The sequence below is a fragment of the Lingula anatina genome, chromosome 2 (assembly GCF_051362555.1).
Source record: "Lingula anatina isolate TDL-2025a chromosome 2, LinAna3.0, whole genome shotgun sequence".
NCBI lineage: Eukaryota > Metazoa > Brachiopoda > Lingulata > Lingulida > Lingulidae > Lingula > Lingula anatina.
Window position 1 is genome coordinate 33,627,114 of NC_141768.1, and position 12,440 is coordinate 33,639,553.

The following is a 12,440-nucleotide window of genomic DNA, read 5'->3' on the forward strand; positions in this document are numbered from 1 at the left end:
AGCAACTATGGGCATTTCTTTGCCAATTTTGGAGACATAAAGGCCAAAAAACAAACAAATTATAGTTCATAGTAAAAAGTAGGTCAAAGGTCAATTTCAAGGTCACAGTAAGATTGCCAGTATATGACCTCCTACTCAAGTTCAATAGTAACTATATCTCTAACAGTTTTAGAGATATAAGGTCTGGCAAATTTGCAAAGTTCAGTTCATGGTGAAAATTAGGTCAAAGGTCAATTTCAGGGTCACAGTTAGATTGCCAGTACATGACTTCCTATTCAAGTTCATTAGTAACTATGGGTGAATCTTTGCCAGTTTTGGAGATATAAAGATCAGAAAACTTGCAAAGTGCAGTTCATCATAAAAAGTAGGTCAAAGTCAATTTCAAGGTCACAGTCAGATTACTAATATGACTTCCTATTTAAGTTCAATAGTAACTATGGGCGTATCTCTGCTAATTTTAGAGTATTTCTCATTTTATTTTCACCACTGAAATAGGGATGTTGAACTTTTTTGATATAGCTAGTGCAATGCCTAAGCTGAATCGAAAACAAAAAAAAAAAAAAAAAAAGCCACCACCTCCAGTGTTGTGCTTGATAAGCTCTACAAAATGCAAAAAAAAAAACAAGAGCATTAACATTAACGGTTCCAGAATTAGAGAAAGTTTTCAGTTTCGGCATCTAATGGCCACTACTCCCATGAAAATGCAAAGACTGACCACAAACTCATAAAGATGAAAGATAACCCAGAGGGTAACAACTACTCATAATATTCATGAAATTATCAAACACAAGCCTAAAATTTTTTCGTACCATTATCTTATGGCCAACCTGGTCAAAGGCCTTCATCAGACTTTTACATTGGTGAGACAGGTAGATATTTGAAGACCAGGGTTAGTGAACACAGGAAATCAGTGACTGTAGGCAATACCAGCTCTGTCATTTCTGAACATGTAATAGACACCTGCCACAGTATACACTGGAATTCAACTAAAGCCCCCTTTACACTGGACAGCGTCCCTTCTGCGTCCAGCAGTACGGCCCCATTTGAGAGTTAAAAATTATAATACTTTACGTGCCGACAACTGGCCGATCATTGAGCATTCATTCTGATACAAAATCAATGCTCGTGCCTCCTTATTTGGACCACAGCGATGCCAAATTTCATGGTCGCAGATAGGACGCAGAAATGACATTTATAAGAGTCCTGGCCGCTATACCACCTGGCGGTCAGTGAGAGTGAACAACTACTCACATCAGTCTGATGAAGGCCTTCGACCAGGTTGGCCGTAAGCTAACGGTGCAAAAAAATTTTAGGCTTGTATTTGAGAATTTCATGTATATCCAACAACCAAGCTAATGCACATTTTTACCCATAATATTATAGGTTAAGTCTGTGTAGTTTCTGAAAATCAGCATAAATAAAAATTTTTTCACAAAAAATTAAGATTTTTAGAAAATTTAGGCTCATTTGACCTTGAAGTAAAGGCCAAAGGTCAAATCCAAGGGCATATTTGGAATCTTCACGTATGACTTTTGGTCAAACTTCTATAGTAATTTTTCCCATAATTCCTTCAATTTGGGAGATATTTGGCATTGAATTTTCAAAAATTTTGACAAGGGTGTGTTTCACAGAGCCTCATGCCCAGGCCAATGCACTAAGTGAGACAAAAATACCTGGGGTTCAAGTTGAGATTATATGTGACCTAAATCCAAGAGATGGGAACATGGGTCCTAGTGGTCTAGGAGGAGAAGCAGTAACCGTGACTTGTATCCGGGCCAGAACATGGAGCCAGCAAAGCCAATGGAGCCATACGAGATGGGTCAAGACTAAAACCATGAGTAGCGCCGACATACACGGTGGTGGTACTAATTAATGCTGTAGATGATTGGCAATGCCTAATTTTACTCAAACTCAATGGGGTTATATTCATATCATGTTAATACAGCTAGTTTTAAAGTTTGAATAGCAGCATTATTGGAATGTTTTTTGTTTTCTTTTTAATTTTTTTTAAACACTTGCATCTTCAAGGTGTGACTTTTAACTTCTATCAACCTGAAGCTCTGTACATTTTTTGTATTTCCACATAAGAATAGTATTGGTATTTATGTCTTTAAACATTACTGGGATATTAGGATTTTCATTATGTGAATTATATGGTCCTGAAAATGTAATCTTATTGACCCCATTACCTGTTGTGTATTGATAGACTGTGCTGTTATAAGCATTATTTATTATTGCATTGCATCAATATTGACAAAATGACTTATTTTCTACATCTATTTTTTGCTTTTTGTCTGTACATTTGACAGCTTTGCTGCCTTGTTATAAAAAAGACCCCCCTAAAAAACCCCTCAAAACTAAAAAGATGAACTTGTCAGTAATTGCTGACATTCTAGAAAATACTAGCTAAAACGTTAATTATATGTACTGATTTTCCAAAGTTATTTATGTATTTGTTACAAAATCATAGTCATTTATAATGTAATGTGACAGCATTCCTTTGTTACTTGTACTCACGATGTAGCGCTAACATCATATGCATATTTTTTGTGCTATATATCGATTGCATTTTGATCTGTTTGCGCCCCTGATGAGGCCTCTGGGCTGAAAGGGATAACAACTGTTCATTTTGGCCAAAAAATTAATTTTCCTGGGGTAAAGGACAATTTTCCCATACTTACCAATGGTTAATGAATCCATTCCGACATTCAAATTTAGTCCAAGGGTTTTTCTAAAAAGTTCAGTTTTTGTGTATTATTCTCTTAAGAGATTATTACAGAGTGTATAAGCCATCTATGGAGGTTACGTGATATGATGGCAAGCACAAACTCCAGAATAAATGCACTACTTTTGGTGGTAAAATAGAATTTATTATATTTCTATGAGTTGTTTGCAATGTATAGTGAAATATGGATATCTCACAAACAGTTGTTATCCCTTTAATAAACATGGAAATAACAGATTAACTTTGTTTGTTTTCATTTCTTTCTATGTGTGTGTGTGTGTACATATAATTTTTATTTTTAGCCCCCCGCTCTCCCCCACTCACGTCACTCGGGAAAGTCGGACTCCCTGTTAATTTTTTAGGATGTAACCGATGATAATTTTAGAGTGCCGGACACCCAATCCTGGGAAAAGACCTGCATGCTATTTAGATGTGTAATGTAAAATATGCCACATCCAATTTATAATGTTAGATTGCAATTGGGCTTATCTTGATTTCTCTCCTCTATCTGCAGGTATTTTTTTACTGGAAAAAACAATTCTCAACTTTCTTTTTGGATAAATTAATAATAAAACAAAATCGAGATGCACTTGTAAATATATTATTATTTACCACCAGAAAGTTACATTGGAAATAGTGATTAATACCCCACAATATATGAGGAATAAGGATAAAAGCCGATAAGAAATTGACAATTGCATCATACCCAGGAGTCGGGGAACATAATATTGAAAAATTTGTCAGATTCATGCAGTCAAAAATATTAATTAATTCTTCAGTAACGAATTTTTCAAGTTTTTACCATAAATCTAATTTTACTACCTGTGGTGTTACGGTCAATATTGCTTGTCACAGTCACAGGAGAGGTCCAACTATTGTCAGCTCCATGGGTGCTGGAATTCTTATCTGAGAAGCAGAAAAAAATCTAGACAAAAAATGGCACAGATACAAACATGAAAAAGAATCAAAGAAACAGATTCAATGCTAGAAGCAATTTGGCTCTTATTCTTTGAATAAACCTCATTTAAAAATATCAAATTATATTACAATAATGATTATGATTTATTCCTTATGCAGTGCAACACATGTTAGTGCTGCATGCATGAGTACCTAATCATTACTGTTGGACAGGTGTGAGTAACTGTGAACTGATGCTTTTATCACATTTTATATTGTTCCACGCTTCTGATAGTATACAGGGTGAAGGAGATATAAATGCTTACTTACTGTTAGGCATTGTGAACTGCTGTAACAGTGACATAATACTTTTCCCTTTGCTACCTTAAATTTTTTAAGATGTTAACATAAAAGAAAAAAGTAGGCTATTTTAAAAGCAATATGCATGAAAAAGGACAATAAAATAACAAAATACAATTTTACTACCTTTACCTTTTTGATCCCTGTTGCTTATAATATAAATCACTGATCTGGTGGAACTATTTCCTGAGAAATAGAAAAATCTAGACATTAAAGATGCCACATAAACAGACAAGAAATAAATTAAATCAAAGATACAGACCCTTTTTTATATAAATCTTGTTTTAAAAAATTCTATCACATAACAGTAACAATAATTTATTTCTTGAAACTGTTCTACACATACATCCCAGTGTTGTTTATGAATTTTATTATACCTCTTCTTGAATTCTGGGCCTCTGATTGAATTGGTCAGTTAAAATGGTGCACTCTAAAAAATACATGTACCATTGTGCTTAGTACTAAGGTGTAGTGACTACCTCATGTGACCATGCAATATTACCAATTATTATTAGTTGACCTGGGTCAAAGAGAATTTCCTGGAGAATAATCAAGTAGCTTGGATTTTGTAATTATGAACAGTTATACTAAAACTACTAGTGTGTGATTCAAAACCACATTTTAGATTAATTAAACTGCTATTCCCATGTCTTCTGAGGTCAGCACAGGCAGGCCATAATAAAACATGGCTAGTACTACAGGGATTGAGAAGGAACTAGCTGGACAACTTCAGTATATTCAACAGACTGTTAATTCAGATATTCTGGTTACATTGATTTATGTTTGGTCTGCTTGGATGTCTCTGAATAACTGACTCAGGACTGTGTTTCAATGCATATAAGAATGTAGGCAAATAGTTTTTGAAAGAGCTGTCCTAAAGTATGGATGTGTCAGTCCTATTGTTAACATTTTTAAGGACAAGCAATTCATTAAAAAAAAAACTGTATATGACAGCTATCTTCAATTCTGATAGATCATATTTTGTTTTACTTCTTCTTGATGGTCAGTCTGTAATTGTCCCTTGGGTAATCACTGTCTAAGTTCAGAGCCATTAAGTCATTTGCCTAATTAAGTTTCAGGTGGCCAATAAATGAGATTACATAAAACACACATTAAGATTTCTCTGTAAACTATATAGTGGCTTAGGACTATGTGAAAAATGAATATTTCATAAAGAACTGCAGCGCTTCCAAAACAGAAAGCAATCACACTGATTTTCCAACACAAGCTGTACCTCAGTCATATTAGGCTAGACGCTACGGGCCTGAAAACAGTTTTTATTTCCTCGGTGATCTATACTCGGTTTGACACTGGATTATGATGGGCAAATGTATGACTGTTTATTTCAGGGTGGTCATCCTATAAAATCAATGGGCCATGATATTGACAGAGGGCGCCAAAGTCAGAGAAAGGTGCAAAAAATGGACATTTTAGCCTTGTTGTCAATATTTGATTGGTAATAACCAGTGTATGAAATGGCCGCCTGCCCGCCAGCCCGAGGCTGGTAACTTTCAGGCCGGGCGGGTAAGATTTGCAGATTACCCGCCCGACGGGCTGGCTATTTTTACAGCCTATTTTCACCTTTTATTTTGTCTATGTTCAGAAGCCATTTCAGCAAAATATCAAATAAACTCACTGTTTTCACCCACTTTCATAGAAGCAAAGAACTAACCATAGCTTGCAATCGAACGCTCGTATCGAAATGTAACCAACAGTCTCCCTCTCAGTTGCCTCGTTTTTGAAGTTCCGTCTGTGTGATATGAAGTTGAAAGACAATTTGAAACGAGGCACATTGTTCTTAACCAGCTTCAGTGCACAGCAGATAACGTTACGTCATTGTTTTGTGTAGAGGAGATACCGCGAGTAGCAATTTGTAGGTTGAGAGTAATAAAAATGTGAAAGTATAAAAAGTTATGATATTGATTAAATAGACTTATAGGTACATGAAGTGCTTATAATCAACAGTAATAAAGGCAACGGAGGCAAATTAAAGGAGAATTTTACCAAAAATTTGAATCCCAAAATTATGAGTGAACGTACGAGTTTACGCCGTGCGTCAGATGTAGTTCTTTTCCCACGTGCTTTCATCTTGGGCTGTCAAAAATGAAAAAATTCTATCAAGTCTGATAGAGAAGTTCACAAAAGAAAAACAATTGAGGAAAGATATAAAACTAACAAAGATTATGACAGAACCAAATGAAAGAGAACAAATTGGGACCAATGGAAAGGTGACTTCGATTTGCAATTAGTCGAGCGGCAACATTTTTTGTAAAACCGTAACTCGAAAGTATCACGCATTGCGACCTAGCGCAAGCATCTCGATCCAATTACTCGCCCATACTCGCCCTATATAATATATTGTAGCCTCTATGTGATATATATAGCTATATTCTCAATAAGCAATGCTTTCGGGATACGGGGCCCTGCAGGACTGTCTATGGGCCATTGGCGTGCAGGAACGTTCCCGACCCCTTTTTAAAGCTTAAAAGCGATATTCAAAGGGACCCTACGTGTTATATTCTTTCTTCTTCATTGTTAGCACAGAGATCGATTTATTTGACAACAATATATATTTGGTCATACTTGTTGCTATACAGAAAAGCAAAAATTATGATCAAATGATATCACGAAATCGGAATAAAAGTTATGAATAAATTATTGAAAAGGAAATGAGACAGCCTGCAAGGTGAACATAAACTGAATTGACTACCCCCGCCCTCCCCCGCCCGCTAAAGGGCCCTGAAAATTTTTTGTATTTTAAATGGTTTAGAACTATGATTCAACTAGTGAAAGTCTTATTTCAAGAGGTGAGGTTTTTTTTACAGAAATTAAAAGGGGGGCGTCAGGAGCCCCATGACCCCCTCTAAATCCAATACTGACAAGATATCATTCAGTAGAAATTCCAAACAATTTCTAAATTTCCATGCATAAGGTATGATATTGCCCTTTCATTTCCAAATTACTCTCCCAAGAATGCATTCTAGACCCCCTCAGCATTAGGACTAAGACCTTATACTTTCCTTAACATATTGGTGTGGGTATGATGGTTCCGGCAAAAAGACAGTTTTAACGGTAATATGTAAAAAAAAGCAGTATATGTGACGAATACTCCCACCTCGTGCTGCGCTTTGTACACAGATCATAACAGAGGACCTACATGTACCTCTCTTAACTCTAGGGGTTATCATAACTAGGGCAGGTAACTACATGGCCGGGCTGGTAACTTTTCAGAGTTACCTGCCTGGCGGTCTGGCTAGTAATTTCCCTGAATTTCATACACTGTTATTACGTAAATTTACAAGCGACTTCAATCCCCAAAATCTTAGTCCATTTAGTAGTCCTCTACACATTTCCAGTAAACCATCAGATCAAGGTTTAAGTAAGAATATGACAGATATGAGTCTTTGCCTTCTGGTCTTGTATATCTACCTTCTCGAAAGTCATATGGCCTTGGAATGTCTTGGGGCTTGATTGATCTAAAGACAAGTGGATGGAAGGTCCATATTTCTGCCTCTTATCTATGTTGGATTCAAGGGTAGATATTTCTTTTCGTTTGGCATTCTACATGCAAAATCCTCTTCTTGCTTGTTTCTTATTAGGGGTGGTACTTATATATTGCTATGAGGATACACCGATACACCGAGTCTCTTCATCATTCACTGTTTTGGCTTCCAAAAAGGCACTTCCAAGAAGGATGCGCCATCGACTTCTACAGCTGCTAATGCTAGAGGAGGCCGAAGATCGTGACGCAATGCTGGCAGTGGTTGCTCGGGATCGCCTGCACTTTTATTGTGCTGGGCACGTGCGTCTTGTTAGTGTGACGCACTTCACAGGTATGGTAGTAGTACTCGCCATGCACTTTGGAAGTAAGATAAACGCACGGAAGAAGTGCGCTCACCCCCCTTTTTGTGAACACGTACATTGAAAGCAAGTTAAACTTACGAGTCTCTTGCGTGGTAAGTACGTCTTCGTGGTAAAATACCCCGTAATTTCTGCATGCTTTTCCTGCGTTACACGCACGCCTAGCGCACTTACTCAGTACTTTTGTCTTGCGTCCTACGAGCGTGCTCCAGGCGTTCTATTTGTCGCAGACAGGTCGTAGCGAAAAACTGGCCGGCCAGTTTTCGGGCTGCGTGCTTTGCGTCGTGTTTGCGTCCACCAAAAATAGTACGCTCCACGTGCGTGTATCTTACTACTTGGCCAATTTTTTGCACGCAAACCGCTCGTAGAAGCACGCACGACCGGTTGTAAGAGTAGCTTTAATAGAGTTCTATTCTTTTGTAACCACCAAGGCAAAGCTTCTTTCTTAAAATGAACTGAAACATCCAAGCTTGCCACCTAACATGCCAAAGTAGTGAAGTATAATTAAAGTAGAGAAGCAAGTACCCCTTAATTATAGAGGTGTCTTACACAATAAGGTGTCTTAAAATGTGGACCTTTTCTATAAAAAACTTCATGTACCTAGATCAAATTTTACCCAGAGTGGACCTTTTCTCAGCAAAAAGGGCTGTTCTTTTGAACCCCCTGAACCCCCCCCTGGCTACTGGCCTGCCGTAATATGAATCAAATGTGACAAAGTCACAACCAATGATCAATCCAGGTATGATCAATATTACATATCAGTCTTCATAGGCTAGAGTTCATTTTTTCTGTTGTAGTGTGTGGTTAAAATTAGTGAAGGGATATGTGACAGTTATAGTCAACAAGATTCTGTTTACAGTAGAATCAGTCGCTACGAAGTCATAGCCAATATTCAATTCGATCAAGAGCAATATGTGCGTGTGTGTGTGTGTGTATCAGTCTGACAAGCTAGAGACCTATCATTGGTTTGCAGTCTGCAAACCACTCTGAATGTTCATACTATGGTGTCATTGGTAATGTTCCAACAATTCCCTATTTTCTGTTTGTGTGTCTATATCCTGAAGCATGGTGCCGATGGAGAAAAGTTGTTCCTCACTCCTTGCTATAGTTACCCCCAGGCAAACAGTGTGTATCAAATAAGAAAAGTAAACACTCGGACAAGTCATCAAGCTCTGCCACTCAATCTGGTTCCCAGTCTAAATATGCCATCCTTTGCGAACAAAAAATGATGAACATTCTGAAGGCCACATGGACTGTTATTCGGACACTGAATTAGATGTAAAGAAAAATAATTTAGAAACATTGGCTTTGATGATGGTTGAATTTTTGCATATAGTTGAAGAACTTAAAACTGCATATGATGAAGACAGGGCAATTGAACTAACATCTGAATCTGAAAAAGATTTGGAGAATGCTGGTCAGTTCAGTGAGTGTCGACAATCATGACAGGGGCACAGGTGACAATGAAAGTGTGAGAAAGCACCAGAATGACAATTTGTCCAAAGGTGAGATCGATGAAGACGACAAACAACCAGTTAATAAGAAAGGCAGTGCAGATTTTCTGAAAAACCTGGGGAAAGGGTTAGTTAACGAGGAGCAGTTGGCCCCTGACATAGATAAAGACTTAGCAATTGAAGTCAATAGTAATGCTTGTCAACTTTTAAAGAAATGACAGAAAACAGTAAGACCAGGCAACCGTCTCATGCTTGGCCCTGAAACGGTTAATCCAGAAATTTGCAACATAAATTATTTTCACTGAATAAAATACTAGGGGTCTTAGACCCCATTCCCATGGATTTTAGATCGATCTATCCCTGTGGAGAGTCTCACTAGATTACTGTCAGCTTAGCCGGCTTAAGCATCTGTCCCGCCTACTAAAAGCTGTAAGGGGGTAATTAACTGTTTTGTGCACTTAACTGACAGCAATTTAGCGTGAACCCCCAGGGAGTTAGGTCGATCCGGATGGATCAATCTAAATCTCTGGGAATGCACTCTTAGATTGTCTGCCAGCCAAATCAGGGTGATGATGCCCTTTTGAATTCCAAATTGCAGTCTAACTTACCCTAACAACCCTAGATTATATGCCCACCCTGTATCAATCCATCTCAAACATGTAGTTCAGCTAGGACATGGCCAGTATGACGTTAAAGAATGATCCCTGGGATCGTGCAATGTTCTCTCATTATCTCTCACTTAACTATGGTGCCTATATAGAATTCCAGTCAAAATTCAGCTTACAGATAAGTCTTGTTTAACTTTACAATTAAAACATGTCTGAACCCTCTGAAAAGCCCATTTTTGACCACTAGAGAACAGGATTAAGTGAATATTAACAAATCACTGATTTTTGACATGAACCTGCCCTTTCATCGAAGAATATGCGACACAAATAATTTCAAGTAACACAAGAATACTGTATTGGGCTAATGTCACCAAAATACACGTTAATTTTATACCAAAATTTCATCAGAAAATTGGCCAACAAAATGAGATGATTGCAGTATAACAGTGTGAAGTGGAACACAAACATACACACAGAAATGTAATAACATTTAACAGTGTGACTGAACAACTAGCTGTGGGGGAGTGGGGATCCCACTTGACAGAAATGCTTGATAACTACCAATAAAAGCCACATAAATCAAGCAGAAAATGGCTGATAAACATTTATGATTAAATTAAGCTAGCTAGATATCAAAACAGCTCAGGCAGAACAAATGACAATGTTTTGCCATTCCTAGTCATGCTCAAAGAAAGAATCTTTCTTTCCTACCCTCTTAATTTCAAGGGTCCCACAGTTTATGAAGGAGTAAAACCTGATGATACATAGTTTAATTAAAATTTCATTAGTCAAAATGTTCATTACATAAAGGTTGCAATGATGTATAAGATATTGGCAATAGATTAAGTATATTTAAAAGTAAATGAACTGAAAGTAATTTTTCATGAGTATTTAAAAATAAGACTGGTGAAAATCTTTCTTAATCTCCAACAGCAATTGCTAGCAATGTACTTCTGAACAAACAAAGTTTCAAACCAATTTTAAAAAGTCAGGAATCATAGTGCTTAAAGGGATAATAACTCTTCATTTTTGCCAAAAAATGAATTTTCCTGGAGTAAACAACAATTTCCCATACTTACCAATGCTTAATGAATCCATTTTTACATTCAAAGTTAGTTCCTTTTTTTTTCTAAAAAGTTTTTTTTTTTTTTTTTGTTAAAATCACTTAAGAGATTTTAACAGAGTACCGCCATCAATGAAGACAAGCTCAGATATCGGAATAATAGCTATAACTGCCATTTTTGTGGTAAAACAGAATATATTATATTTCTATGAGTTGTTCACAATGTTTTTATTGTGAAATATAGATATCATAAGAAGAGTTATTATCCCTTTAATATAAGCTTTAAATGAAATTTCAATCTAATAGGTCTTCAATCTAAAGAGATTCACCAATTTAATGCTTAAAACCTCATTTTCATATTAAAATAGCAACATTACCTTCCTGGTTAGGTTTCTGTCAAATTATTGCCACTCTTGGTTTAAAAAGAAACTAGAAACATACCTGTACAGTTAGTCACTTGGATCTGTGGAATGCAGTTCCGTTGGACACATAGATTATATCTGCATGTGCATTGGCCACCTGGGTGATCCACCTGAGGACATGGATACCACTCAGACCATTTTCTGCATACTGTTTAAGGCAAACAAATACATTTTTGTTAAATGAAATTGAAGTAACAGAAATCATAGTTTCATTTTTATGTACAGACACAGATGTGTCTGTAAATATTGCCATCACCTGCGTCTGTCGTCGCCGGCGTCGCCGTCGGCGCCGTGCACTTTCCTTGTAAACACGATAAGTGGAGGGCAGTTTTACTTTTTGGCTTTATATTTACAGAGCTGATGAATATTCATAAAACGCAGGTCAAGTTCGAAAATCAGCATAATCGGGCCATTATTGTAGAAGTTATGCTGTTTTTTCACTTTTCAGCATATATGCAACCCTGTAAACACATTTTAAGGAAAACCGTTAGGCCTGTTGTCATGAAACTCACAGGAGTAATCAATCTTACTAAAACGCAGGTCAAGTTCGAAAATCAGCATGATCGGACCACTATTTTAGTAGTTATGCTGTTTTTTCATTTTTCAGCATATATGCAACACTGTAAACACAATATAAGAAAAATAGATTGGCCAATTGTCATTTAACTCACAGGAATGGTCAATCTTACTAAAACGCAGGTTGAGTTCGAAAATCAGCATAATCGGGGCATTATTTTAGAAGTTATGCTGTTTTTTCACATTTCCTAAGATTCAATTCTTAGGCATGTTAACAGTCTTATTATTTTACTAATAAGATACATAAAAGTGTTTGTTTGACATTTCCTGCATCTTTACAACATTGTTAGTTGATTATGTAAAAATGATGGTAAACTTGTTATCGTGTATTGTGTAATAAAGTTTCAAAAATGGAAATAAACTCATATCATTGCAGTTTGTCAGATTCAATCATTCACTATGTTCAGAATCTCAGAATGGAGGAAATTGGACATTTAACACTATTCTATTGATATTTTTCCCATCTCATCAATT

The 12,440-nt window shown here is 36.6% G+C and overlaps 1 protein-coding gene across 1 annotated transcript in view; it reads right to left on the bottom strand.

Annotated features, from left to right (window-relative positions):
- Positions 1-12,440, bottom strand: part of LOC106162098 (uncharacterized) — a 189,048-nt gene that overhangs the window by 47,716 nt on the left and 128,892 nt on the right. The window contains exons 6-8 of the mRNA XM_087003117.1: positions 11,410-11,538; positions 4,115-4,168; positions 3,548-3,631 (exon numbers count right to left, since the gene is read on the bottom strand). Coding sequence (XP_086859243.1) covers positions 3,548-3,631; positions 4,115-4,168; positions 11,410-11,538 — 267 coding nt within the window. The remainder of the gene's footprint in view (positions 1-3,547; positions 3,632-4,114; positions 4,169-11,409; positions 11,539-12,440) is intronic.